The 13921-nt window shown below is 40.8% G+C and overlaps 1 protein-coding gene across 13 annotated transcripts in view; it reads left to right on the forward strand.

The window, feature by feature from the left end:
• DYNC2H1 (dynein cytoplasmic 2 heavy chain 1) overlaps positions 1-13921 on the forward strand; it is a 278032-nt gene that overhangs the window by 168024 nt on the left and 96087 nt on the right. For 11 of the 13 annotated variants that reach the window (XM_084842673.1, XM_084842676.1, XM_084842677.1 and 8 more), the window contains 6 exons: positions 1059-1190; positions 6705-6777; positions 9228-9388; positions 10631-10756; positions 13082-13192; positions 13624-13779. In XM_084842673.1, the coding sequence (XP_084698799.1) occupies positions 1059-1190; positions 6705-6777; positions 9228-9388; positions 10631-10756; positions 13082-13192; positions 13624-13779 (759 nt within the window). Of the gene's footprint in view, positions 1-1058; positions 1191-6704; positions 6778-9227; positions 9389-10630; positions 10757-13081; positions 13193-13623; positions 13780-13921 lie in introns of those variants that run through there. The other 2 variants (XM_084842685.1, XM_084842686.1) reach the window with 2 other exon arrangements.

The following is a 13921-nucleotide window of genomic DNA, read 5'->3' on the forward strand; positions in this document are numbered from 1 at the left end:
AGACTTCCTTAGCAGGCAACATCTCGACCCTAGGAAAATGGGCTCTGAACCAACAAGTCTTCTTTCAGATATGTGGTCGTAAACATGATTGAACACAGACCGAACGCAGCCTCATGTTATTAATTGTACGAAACAATACAATTTTAGAAATGGAAACTTTTCCATAAATATAACAGTGGAAAATTTTCTACCTCACATCAATGGTGATCATACAGTGGGGAAATGTATCTCTCATAACATGTTTCAAATGTAAGTTCAATATCACTAGAGGTATATGAGAACAGGGCCAGACCAAGGATCAAACAAGACATGGCATTTGTTACATAGTTGGTCCTTGTGTATTTGATTTTTCTTTCATAAATACCAGTGCGAGGGGGTGGGGGGAAGAGTCTTGTTTGGATATCACCATCCCTACTTTTCACAGTGGGAAGAAATCTACCATTGGCGCCATTGGTCTTAACAACTGATGTAATGGGCAGTATCCAGTGAGGGACTTATGCCCTCTCCAATTCCCTTCCACCCCGCTAATCTTTTCTGCAAGTGGTGGGTCCTGATGATTCTGTTGTGCAAGTGTGACCCACCACTTATGCAAGGGAGATTTAGCACTTCCTAGAAGAAACCCTGAAACAAGTGGAAGCTTGTTTCTGGAAGGAGGCTTAGCTCCCTTATGCAAGCTCTGCTGACTTGTCTCCTTCCAGAAACAAATGTTTACACTTGTTTTGGGTTGCCCCTGGAAGCGCTGAATCTCCCTTGTGTAAGTGATGGGCACCACTTGCAAAGGGGAATCTTCTGGACACAGGAGAACTGGCAGGGGCATAAGTGCCCCATTGGATACTGCCCATTCTTTCCGCATATTAGGTACAGTTACGAAACCACATGATACCTGTTCTTTGGAAATCAATGAAATTAGTTACTCTAGGATGGATTGTTAAAGGACTGTAAAGAATGGATTGTTTAAGAATTGCAATGATATGACAGTTTGTTCAAATTATTCTTTGTTTAGCTATTAAAAATAGATATTTACTGTTAAATGTAAAATCTACACACTTGTTCCATAGATCTCTCTCCCAAGTCTGTATCAAACGGTATGCTTTCAAGATGCACCACTGTGGCAGACTTTCTCACAAAGCTCAATGTGTGAACAAGATTTTCCATCCATTATTACAAATAGAATTTCTCTCTTTCAGCAGGTAAATGTTCATGTTTGATGTGTAGTCTACAGTTTAGTCTACAGTTCATCTAAACTTAGTGGTCACAACTGAGTTCCAGTGGAACCACATTTTCTTAGTCCCACTGAAACTAATGCAAGAAGTTAATAATGACTCATGTCACATTGCTTTCAATGGAATTTTATTACAATTAACTTTTAGATGGATTTATATTGATTGATTGATAGATTTCATTTCTGTACCGCCCAATAGCCGAAACTCTCTGGGTGGTTCACAAAAATTAAAACCAAAGAGCACACAATAAAACAATATAAAATATATAAAAATTAAAACCACAGTATAACAATACAACCAGAGTAAAACCAGAATAAAACGTAGCAGCAATGCAGAGATTTAAAATACAGATTTAAAATAGCAAAGCTAAAAGTCTAGAAAGCTAAAATGCCTGGGAAAATAAAGTCTTCACCTGGTGCTGGAAGGAATACAATGTAGGTGCCAGGCGAACCTCACTAGGGAGCTCATTCCACAGCCGGGGTGCCACAGCAGAAAAAAGCCCTCCTCCTAGTAGACACCCGCCTCACTTCCTTTGGCAGGGGCTCATGGAGAAGGGCCGCTGAGGATGATCTTAAGGTCTGGGCAGGCACATATGGGAGGAGGTGATCCTTCAGATAACCTGGCCCCAAGTTGTTAAGGGCTTTTAATGTTAATACCAGCACCTTGAATTGGGCCTGGAAATGGACTGGTAGCCTGTGTAGCTGGAAAAGTACTGGCATAATATGAGCTCGTTGGCCAGTCCCTGTTAAGAATCTTTCTGCCCTATTTTGGACCAGCTGAAGTTTCCAGACTGTTTTCAAAGGCAGCCCCATGTATAACACATTGCAGTAATCCAGACGAGAAGTTATCAGAGCAAGGATCACTGTAGCTAGGCTATCTCTGTCCAGATAAGGGCGTAGTTGGTATACCAGCCTAAGCTGATAAAAAGTGCTCTGTGTCACTGAGTTCACCTGTGCCTCAAGTGACAGTTCTGGATCCAAGAGCACCCGCAAACTACGATCCTTTAGGGGGAGTGCAACCCCCTCCAGAACATGTTGAATATCACCTAGCCAGGCAGACTGACGAACCACCCACTAACATTACCTCCGTCTTGTCTGGATTGAGTTTCAGTTTATTTACCCTCATCCAATCCATTACCGTGCCCAGACACTGATTCAGAACAGCCACTGCCTCACCTGGGTTTGATGAGAAAGAGAGGTAGAGCTGGGTGTCATCCACGTATTGATGGCACATCAGCCCACACCTCCGGATAACCTCCCCCAGCAGTTTCATGTAGATGTTAAGAGCAAGAGCATGTACACAGGGGCAAAGATGTTCGCCCAGCGCTATTCCCAGCATTGAGATCAATAAAGAGGCTCACCGTGTTTACCTTGGAGTCCCCAGATATGCCAGGAGCCATCTGTTTCGATCAACAGTTTTCACATAGAGATTTTAATCCTGTCGGTCTCTACAAAAGCTATTAATCATATATTTATTTTGGAAACCTAGAAATGAAAAAAGATGTTTATATATAGATAGCAGGAAAACTATTAAATTGGATCTGCACAGCAGCAAATGTTTTGCTTCTTCTGCTGTCTTCTTGATCAGAAATCTGAGCATAGGACATTCATATCTAGGGTAATTCTGTTGAATTTGATTAAATATGCTACATTTTTTGCAGCCTCTTTCTGTAACTTGGGCAGCAGTAGTTCATTGGAGCCATAACGTCTCCCAGTTAAAGTAGCTTCACTTTGTGATTCACTGTACAGGTACCATGCATCACATTTATCAGTCAAATCCTACTTCCTCTTACAGTGGTAATACTTATGTTAGTGCAGGTCACTCTTGAGGGAAATGGGCATCATGTCAGCAAAGGAGGAGAGATGGGCTGATTCTAAGTCTATGGAAGCACTTTATATCCATGTTTGTCTCCTACCTTCTCAGCTTTTGAGAAACCTGAAAGCCTCTTGACTTTGAGAATGTTTCCCCTGGGCTAGGGCTGCATTAGTGGTTCCTTGTCAAGAGCCACGTTTATTGAACTTGCAAAAGAAAGGTGTTGCATCTCAGCTGTAAAAGAAAATCAAAATCCAGAGCTACATTTTGTTCAGAGCTTCAGTGAATCTTTGTGGTGAATGTCCCATTTCAATTCATTATATTTCTATACTGCCCAACAGCCAAAGCCACCTCACAGGGTTGTTGTTGTGAGGATAAAATGGAGAGGAGGAGGATAATGTAAGCCGCCTTGGGTTCCTTGCAAGAGGAAAAAAGGTGGGATATAAATGCAATAAATAAATAAATCAGGTCACCATATAATAAAAGGGCAGGGACTAGAAGCCTTGACTGATTGAGCCTTAATTTATTAGTCACAGATTAAAAACTGTCAATTTAATCAGATTTTAATGGAACTGTCTCCTGTGAAAAAGGGAGATCAGTGCAATTTACATGCCTGTTTATTCAAGCACTGTGTTTAAGACATTTTTCTAATGAATCCATTACCTGTTCATGTTATTTAGAGAACATACCATTTTCATTAAATGTCTTCAGATCTCACCTATACAGTGAAACAAAATGTGATATTTATTTTAACTGCTTAATATCAATTGTAATATAAACTACAAAACACTCTGGTTATCAATCCTAGAAATACTACAGAATTCATCTTGAATTGAGATGATGCTAAGGATGTCTGGTGTATCACAACAAATGTAGATCTACTTCAGCTTCCTGTTTCCCACAGTGACCAACCAAGAAACCCACAAACAGAGCATAACAACAGTAGTCTTCTGTTATATTCATGAATTTGTAGAGGATAGCAGTGTCATTAGCCTGGAGTCCTGGACCTTTCAGAGCAAGGCATCAGACCAGCTGCTCCAGAGAGTGGTGCTGGATGTTTTTCTGCTGTGGCTTGTTGACATTTTCAGATTGTTGACTACCGTTAGATAGTCAATAATCTGAAGGTGTCAACAAGTACATAGATAGGGGAGTTCCAGTAGACATGATATATGTAGTTGGACTTGAAAAAGATTTTGAGCAATCTTGGTGACCACCTTTGTGGGAAATTGAGATTGCTGTGTGGAATGGAGAGATTCTACAGAATATGGAAGACTCTTCACAAATAGCCCCTGTGGAATAGGATTGCTGTGGTTAAGCAGTGGTATCTAAAACAATGGTAGTGAAAGTTTGATGCACTAGTAGCAGAGGATTTCTGTCAGTGGAAGAATTGTTTATTAATGAGAATATAGATATTTTTGTTTGCTTATATTTCATTTTTTGTATAAGGTCCTTACTTACTAATAATTGTTCTCTTGTGCATGTAAACAGTACATCAGGTAGTTCTTATGTGCCATCTAGTGGTCAAAGGCAAAATTGCTGCTCCAATTAAGTTTTTTAACTGTCTTTCCTGCCTTTAAAGCTCAATTTTGTGGGTTTGCCTCACTGAAGTGGTCGTGGATTCACCTCTCTGGATTCTTCTAACTCAGGCTTATTTTTACCAGAATATGTGGAAAATATTCTCCACTTGGTATACTAGGAAAAGGATTTGGGGCTCAAAAAGCCAAAATATCAGACATTTTAGCATTTCTGCAAGATAGTTTGGCTATGGGTCTCAAGCCTAATATGCTCAAGTATCAGGATTCCATGTTATCTACTCTTTTGTCAAAAAACCCAGATAGGTCCATGGGCGCTCATCCTTTTCTTAAACAGTTCCTGTGCAGAGCTTTTTCAAAGTCACTTCCAGTTCAACACCGTTTCCCTTCCTGGGATCTCCATAAGGTACTTTCAGCACTTCAGAAGCCACCCTTCAAGCCTTTGAAATCAGTACCTCTCCAACTGCTCTCTTTCAAGGTTTTATTCTTGGTGGCCATAACATCAGCCAGAAGAATCTCCAAATGCAATGTCCTCTCTGTGATAAACACCAATGTGTTCCATAAAGATAGAGTGGTGCTCCATATCCTTTGTTCTAAAGTTCTGTCTCCTTTTGATTGTCAACAAGAGTTAATTCTTCCCACTTTTTGTCCTTTCCCGGTGCACCCCTCAGAAATGAAATGGCATTCCATTGTTGTCAGGAGAGCCCTGAAGGTCTATATCAGCAGAACCAAAACTTTTCAGCAGTCAGATTCCCTGTTTGTGTCATCCCATCCTGCTTCCTTGGGACAGAAGGTTTCTAATGCCACTCTAAGTAGATGGTTAAAGGTGTGTATTTCCCTAGCCTATTACTGCCTGAAGTTGCGTCCACCTGCCAAAAATTTTGCTCATTCTACAACAGCAGCCATGACATTGGCAGCTTTTTGCCTCAGTGCTCTGCTGCATTGATTTGTAGGGCGGCTAGATGGGCAAATCCTAGCACCTTTGTTAAACATTACAAGATCGACTTAAATGCCTCTGCTGAAGCGGCCTTTGGAAGGCGTGTCTTGCAGCATGTCCTTCCCAGTCATTAAGCAGCTACTACTTTGTTGAATCCCGCCCTATTTGGGTCAAGCTTTGGTATGTCCCACCTGATGTACTGTTCACATGCACAAGAGATAAAATAATTGGTCACTTACCCATAGAAGGGATTTCTTTGTGCATGTAAAACAGTACATCAGGGCTAGATTCAGATTCTGTTACAGTTGTTTCTGCTCGTGGGGATTAGTTTTCTTATTTTGTCATACTTGCTTTCTTTCCAAGCCCTGTCTGCAGAGAGTGTGAGATTACCAGTTTTTCTTGAGTATGCGCTGTTCTCACTGATCCTAGTACTTCCTGAGCTTGTCATTGGAAGCTGAGCTTCAAAGTTAGGAAAGGCAGTGGAGGGAGCAATCCTATGGCTGCTAGACGGCAGCTAGATGGCCATAGGATATCTGGTTTTCCGGTAACCGACCTCCCCTCACTTCTGTGCTGCCTCAGAGGCAGTGCGGAACAGCCCCGTGCTCTGCTCTTGCAAGAGGTGTGGAAGGGAGGGTGGAAATGCCTGCGTGACGCATCCAATGTGTTGTACAGCAGCCTCCTCCCCTGCTCTGCCCTCCCGCAGCTAGACAGCTGCAATCGGCTGTCTAGCCAAAAATGCAGGGCAGGACAAGCACGGAGAGAGCGATCCCCTCCATGCTTCTCCTGTCCTGCATTGGATAGGCGGTCGTCTCTTGAGTTCAGAGGCGACCGCCTATCTGAATAGGATTGCGCCCTAAAATACTTAATTGGAGCAGCGATTTTGCCTTTGACCACTAGATGGCGCATAAGACCCACCTGATGTACTATTTTACATGCACAAAGAAATCCCTTTTAAGGGTATGTGACCAACAATCTTATTTATTTAATTCTTCCCCACTTTAACATGTCCAGAAATCAACTTTGTGTAGTATTGTTTAAAAAATCCCATACTTTTAGAAAATATAACCAGTCTCTACATTTCACGTCTAGCTCATTGTGGCTTTTCATGTAAAACTTTCTGTAAGTCTTTTGTGTCCATAGTAAGGCTCATTGGTGTATCATAATATGCTGGAATCCTTATCTGCATATATTTATTTCAAGGTGCTTGTGGTCCAAGCTGTCAGGCCAGATAGGCTACAGAGTGCAATGGCCCTTTTTGCATGTAAAGCCCTGGGTAAGTTGCTACTGTTTTGAAATACCATGCAGTATAAAATATTTTCACCTTGATTCAGCTAGGGGTACTATGCATGCTAAAGCAGGAGTCCACATATGTTTCCCTATCTGGATAGAGAACCACATGTGCTAGGTGTTGCATGCACTGTTTCTGTCTGTGACTGTGACCCAGTGGCTGAGGCTGCAAACAGAGCCCTTTTTGAAAACTAAAATCCTGACAATTGGCCTTATAGGAGGAGGAGCGGGGGTGGAGGGTCAGGATTCATCCCCTTTCCTTCCAAACAGCCAGTTGGTGGGATTTTAGCTTCGAAAAGGTATTCTACACATGAAAATGGTCCAATTTGCTGTGTATGTGTTTCATTGGATCACAATCTTTATCTATAGTTCCTATCAACATTCTGGCCCAGTTTAAATATAATGCAAACCCATGGTTTCCCATTATGAGAAAGTGCCATGCCAAGACTCAGACTTGCATGTTCCCCCGTCTGTCCTCCATCATGCATGAGGGGAGGAAGTTTAAACCTTCCTTTTGCAGACTGGAACAAACCTCAGTTTCCCATTACATCCAAATATGGGGAACTGATTTGTACAGTTAATCATCAAACCGGGATCAAACTGTGTTTTCAGATCATGGTTGAAGAACATAAGAACAGCTGTATTTAAGCAGACCAAAGGCTTATCTAGTTCAGCAATCTGATCACATAGTGGCCAACCAGATACCTATGGGAAGCCTGCAGCAGGACATGAATACCATAGCACCCTCCTGCTTGTGTTTCCCAGCAAACTGGTGTACTGGCACACTGCCTGTAATACTGGAAGTAATAGATAGCCATTATAATGAGTACTCATCGATAGCCTTATCTTCCATGATAGCGAACTATCTGAACCAGGCCACTGAGTTCCAGGACTAATGAGAATACAGTGTATTACCTTTGCTCTTTTATTTTCTAATATGCATTGTTAATTTTGGTAGCAGCATAAAGGAATCGGGAATAGCTACTTTAATTATTATTATTTTTTAAAAATCTAATTGATTTGGGAGAGAGAGAAATCCAGTAGTACTGCAGGGCCAGATTCTGCTTGAAATCAGGAGTTATTTTTTGCCTACATGTGGAAAATTCAAGGAAACATATGAGAACATGAGCACTCAAGATAAAGAGCATATCAGGTGTCATCTTGTTTCTTGTCCCTCCAAATTACTTAACTATCTTCGATAGCATCAATGGACACTGGTGGAAGCTTATAACTGGATTTGTTGCTGCTGAACTAATTGTATTTTTCTCTTACCTGCTCGTGCATTTGAAAAAGGGCATGGCTCCTCAGAATCTTCTTTGCCATTCCCTTGGCAATATTTTATTTCTAATGCTATCATTGGGCAGGGACTAGAAACCTTTGCCTCTTTGATTTTTGGACTCCCTACCTCCAACACGTAGTCCTCACATTTCTGCTGCTGTACCAACTGAGCTGTAAATGAGTCTTTTTAATAGAGTTACTCTGTTATTGATACTCCATGTTACAATTAAATATTGTAAAATGTCAAATGTTTCCATGACAGATGTTCCAGTGAAGGGTTGTCATGGCCAGCCAGGTATGCTGCATAGCAGACTTGTGGGTTCTGTAATCAGGATGCATTTCTTCCCTCGCCTTCTGTCCATGAACACTTTAGCCTTTGCAGATTTTTGTATATTTATTTTTTTCCATAGAAGGAACAGCAGTTCTGTCTGTTCCCAGTCTTGCCTTTTATGTTTAGTGATCTAGATGATAACTTCTACTGTCTGAGAGAAGTGTGAAAAATACTCATCAGATACACTGAACAGGAAAATGAAGTTTCATAATACACTGACAAGCAAATGGCATGACTTTTGTCACATGGTAGTTCTCAACAGGAGCCTTTTTATGAACACTTTTGCCATTGTGATGAGTTCACATGCGAGTTGCTTAAGTTTATAAGCTATATATGTGTGTGTGTGTGCGCGCGCGCGTGCGCGCGTGTGTGTGTGCGCATGCGCATGCGCATGAGCTCACACTTTTTCATCATTTTACCAGTAGAAGTGGTGTGATTTTTGAAGGTTCCACAGTTGATCTCTCTTGCAACTCTGCTATTTGTATATATGGGCATACAACTGAGTTATGGTATTTTTAACTAATATCTTTCCAACATAGGCACTTTTATCACTAGTTTCAACATCAGGAGAAAGGAAGGTCGATATCTGTGACAGCAACCATCCTGTTGTAGTTTACTGTCTGATTGTGCAGTATGATTTTATACACCATGATGTTTTATGTGTCAAAGATTTATATTGTGTTTGAACTGAAGTCTGAAACTTGGGAAGCTTCAGGAAATGATGTATGTTCATCTCTTCACCCTACAGATGAGAAGAGATGGCTACTCAAAATGCATTCCCAGCTTCACTGATATTTTATTTTATTTCAAATTCTATCCATTTCTAGGAATTAAAGAGTTGTCACCACCACCACTAAATCTAAAACGTCTGTACAAAGAAACATTAGAAATAGAACCCATCTTGATCATTATTTCTCCTGGCGCTGATCCTTCTCAGGAATTACAAGAACTTGCAAGTGTTGAAAGAAATGGGGAATGCTACCACCAGGCGAGTCTCTCATAGGCATTGGTCCAATAAAAAGCCCACAAATTATTTTTATGATCAGGGTTCATGAATAGAATAAATGGTTTCTCCTTTACTTAATGCCTTTTGGATGCAAGGAAAATGTAATGGCTGCAATCTACATTTGCTTTTGAAGTGGTTGTCTTTGACACCTGCTTTGTCTTAACTTCTACTCTGAGGGCACATGCAAAGGACATAGTCTGATGAAATTGGTATGACAAAGTCAATTTGGGGATCGGATAGGTAGGAAAAGAAACCCTGTCTTGAAGGTAAAGTCGCAGGGCTTATTACTTAATCCAGCGAGGCTGTAGGGTATGTGTGGCTGCCATATTGAAAATGCAACTCCCGCTCGAGGGTTGTCATGTCATGTGAACCCAGTGAGTGTGGGTCATGCAAGGGTTAAACAACTCTTGCATAACCTATGGTTATGTTGTTTAGGCTGTTTAACCCTCACATAACCCACGCTCGCCATGTTCGCATGACAAGATAACCCTCAAGCAGGGTTGGATACGCAACCAGGTGTCCCAGCTTGTTGTGGGTTAAATAACCCACGACGAGCCACTGTTGTCACAGTGTCTGTATGTTCAGTATACCAAGATGAAGTGGGTGAGGAGGGGTCTGCAGACAGTCCAGTTAGGCTTTGCAGGTCATGTGATGCTTACAAGATTAGACCTGAAGCTGCCCCTAAGGTTGCTGGGAACCAGAAAGGGAAAAATGTTGGTTCCTCCATTTGAGAAATATAAAATCCCGCTGTTACTCAGACATGTTTGCATCCCAGATGGAGGACACTGGCCTCTTTCACCAGTGGATAAAAGAGATCCACTAAAAACAGTGTAGTCTTTGTGTTTCCTTCTCATAAAAATAAGACAAAGCACCCTTCCTTATATTTATAACTTACACTGAAACAAATCTGTTGACTATAAAGGCACAAAACAAATGAAAACTACATCTTTATTGATATGTCTCCTACATTATACTTCCTCTATTAGGTTTCGTTTACCTTCCATGGAGCCAGCATAGTGGCAATCTGATATCCATTCACTATGGAAGATGTGATCCAAAATGATTTATAAATAAGTGCCAACAGTAATTCCAAACTTCGCATTTTGTACCATTTACCACATTTTCAGTGCCATATAATTAGTTTCTAACTGTATTATTTCATCTGCAGGTCTCTGCAAAAGATTATTTTTGCCATAATAAACTATAACATACAAACTGTTTTAGGTTGCCATGGGCCAAGGCCAAGCTGATCTAGCTATTCAGACTGTAAAAGAATGTGCACGGAATGGAGAATGGCTCTGCTTGAAAAATTTGCATCTTGTTGTGTCATGGCTTCCTGTGTTGGAAAAGGTAAGAGAGTATTCATAATTCAGAAGCCCTTAGGCTTTCTTCTATGGCAAATGTTGGTAGCTAGAAAATTTAAGTGATCTGTGTCACTCTATTTCCTGAGACCATAACTGTGCCAGCCTCCCCATAGCATTTGTCAATTATTTTTAAATCCAATTAAATGAATAAAATAAGACTGTATACAAATATCACTAAGACTGGAATCCTCTGCACAGTTATTTCGGAGTAAGCTCCGGCTTGACTCAGTGGGGCTTATTTCCAAGTAAATATGCATAGGATTGCACTGTACCACACATGTCAAATTCGTGTTTGCAACATATGCTTAAATGCTAAGCAAAATAAAGTGATTGTAAAAGAAATGTTCAGCGTATATAAACGTACTTTCTCTAAGGCCTCATACTCAGTCACTTTTAGCAGGAGCTATATCTCTGTTGTTACCTGTTCCCAAGTGCATTTACATGACTGCTACCATAGTAGTAGTAGTATTTATTAACGACTTGGATGAGGAGGTGCAGGGAATGCTTATCAAATCTGTGGATGGCACAAAATTGGGTAGGATAGCTAATACTCTGGAAGACAGAAACAGAATTCAAATGGGTGATCTCAACAATACTGCAAGCAAGAAGGATCTTGGAATTGTTGTAGAGCACAAGCTGAATATGAGCCAACAATGTGATGTGGCTGCAAAAAAGGCAAATGCTCTTTTGGGGTGCATTCATAGAAGTATAGCTTCCAAATCCCATGAAGTCCTAGTTTCCCTCTACTCAGCACTGGTTAGGCCTCATCTGGAGTACTGTGTCCAGTGCTGGGCACCACACTTTAAGAAGGATGCAGACAAACTGGAGAGGGTTCAGAGGAGGGCAACGAAGATAACCAGGGGTTGAAAACAAAGCCCTATGAGGAGAGACTGAAAGAACTGGGCATGTTTAGACTTGAGAAGATAAGACTGGGGGGAGATATGATAGCGCTCTTCAAGTACTTGAAAGGTTGTCACAGAGAGGAAGGACAGCATCTCTTCTCGATCATCCCAGAGTGCAGGACACAGAATAAGGGGCTCAAGTTACAGAAAGCCAGCTTCCGGCTGTACGTCAGGAAAAACATCCTGACTGTTAGAGCAATACGACAATGGAACCAATGACCTAGAGAGGTAGTGGGCTGTCCCCCACTGGAGGCATTCAAAACAAGGCTGGACAGCCATCTGTCAGGGCTACTCTGACTTGGATTCCTGAATTGAAGAGGGGGCTGGACTGCTCAAGACTGTTATAGGCCCCTTCTAACCCTACTATTCTATGATTCAAGTAGTTATAGCCATTGGATTGCATATACATGCAATTTCATGACAACATACATCTAAGGGAACAGTATCATATACAAAATCAAACTACCACTAGTTTTATACAACTGTTGTTATTACTAACTGCTTCAAAGGAGCAAGCATATCAGTGACTGTTTATTATGAGATATAAAGACATACTCTCTTGAATTATCATTCTGGAAGTATGTATATAGCAAATATAAGCTCCATCAGCATGGCCAGCTATATAATATTCACACACACATGCATACGGAGGGAAGGAGGAATAATTGGACACACAGTTAAAGTACTTATAAAAATCATAAGTAATTTATTCAAAAGGCAATTGGTAGTTCACAGCTCATAGATGCGTAGAAAAATATGTTTATTACAGTTGTGCCCATACAAAGGCATTAAAATCCCCTAGAAAAAAAAATCATACTGGAGCAGTCATCTTTAAGCTTCATTAAAAAAACTGTGCTGTCTAGGCCAGGTTTCTCCCTTGCCTTCCCAATGCTCAAGCAACAAACCAAAAGGTAAGAAGATGCTGTTGGGACGTGGCTCAGACATAACAGAAAAGCATGGTTTCTTATCTGTGAATGGTTTCATGAGCCTGACACTTGCATGTACCCCCTCTCCTCTCCTCCTATTTTGCACACCACAGGAGATTGAAAGCTTCCACTTCCAATTTTAAACTAATCATAGTTCCATGTCACATCTGAACTCAGGAAACTGTGGCTTGTTTAAACCATGGTTAGTGAGAACAAACCACAACCAAACCATGGTTTCAGATCCTGGCTTTTTCTCAAAAAATAGTTTAAACAGACCACAGCTCTGTGTCAATGGCAAACAACAGAATTCCTCTGAAAATTTTTTTTGGATGAATAACACTTGTGGTTCCATGAAAAGTGTGTTTAAAATATCTATTATTGTTCAAAGTTTTCAGATAGAGATATTGCATCAAAATGATGATATTGCTTTAAATATTTTTTCCTGCAAAAGTTGAATACTGCATTTTATTTTATTTTCTACAGGAACTGAATAATCTGCAGCCCCAGCTTGGTTTTCGTCTTTGGCTAACTGCTGAAGTCCATCCGAAATTTTCTCCCATTTTGCTGCAATCAAGTTTGAAGATAACATATGAGGTAAGATATAAGGCTGCATAGGATTGCAGCCTTAGGTGCAAAATAAAAAAGTTGGGCTTTTACCAAGTGAAATGTCACTTAAAACAACACAGATTTGTAATTTGAGGAAGATGGCTTGTGCAATGGGGCTTTCATGCCCGCTTTTCCCCACTTCAGTCCTCTGTGTCTCTTGATAAGGTTCTTTTGAGGGTTGGGTGACCCTCAGAAAAGGCTTGGGCTCACAGTTTCAAGGAGGTAATAAGCCCAAACCAGGAGGAAACTTGTGCAAGAGTAGCAAGCTTCTTGCCCCAAATTTTTGCTGATTCCTCCCCCCTATTGCAACTCACTGCACCACCTGTATTTGGGGGACACAGCAGGGGGCAGTGTGTGAGCAGACGTCTGCTTGCATAACCCATAATATTTTTACAGAAAGGCTTTATTTTCTCCTACAGGCACCTCCAGGTCTGAAAAAGAACTTAATGCGAACATATGAATCTTGGACACCAGAGCAAATTAGCAAAAAAGGCAATTTATCTCGAGCCCATGCTCTCTTTAGCCTGGCTTGGTTTCACGCTGCATGTCAAGAAAGAAGAAATTATATCCCTCAGGTAAGGCATCTTATTCATTGTTATTATTTTTCTCTTACGTTTCAACAACTAATTACATTAAAATTAATTGTATACATTCTATTTTGTGATTGTAAAGGCAAAACCATAAAGACCAATGCTGACAAATTAAAGCTGCAGCCCT

This window comes from Heloderma suspectum, chromosome 3, assembly GCF_057233095.1.
Source record: "Heloderma suspectum isolate Gila_16-S chromosome 3, 16-S_ref, whole genome shotgun sequence".
NCBI classification, from domain to species: domain Eukaryota; kingdom Metazoa; phylum Chordata; class Lepidosauria; order Squamata; family Helodermatidae; genus Heloderma; species Heloderma suspectum.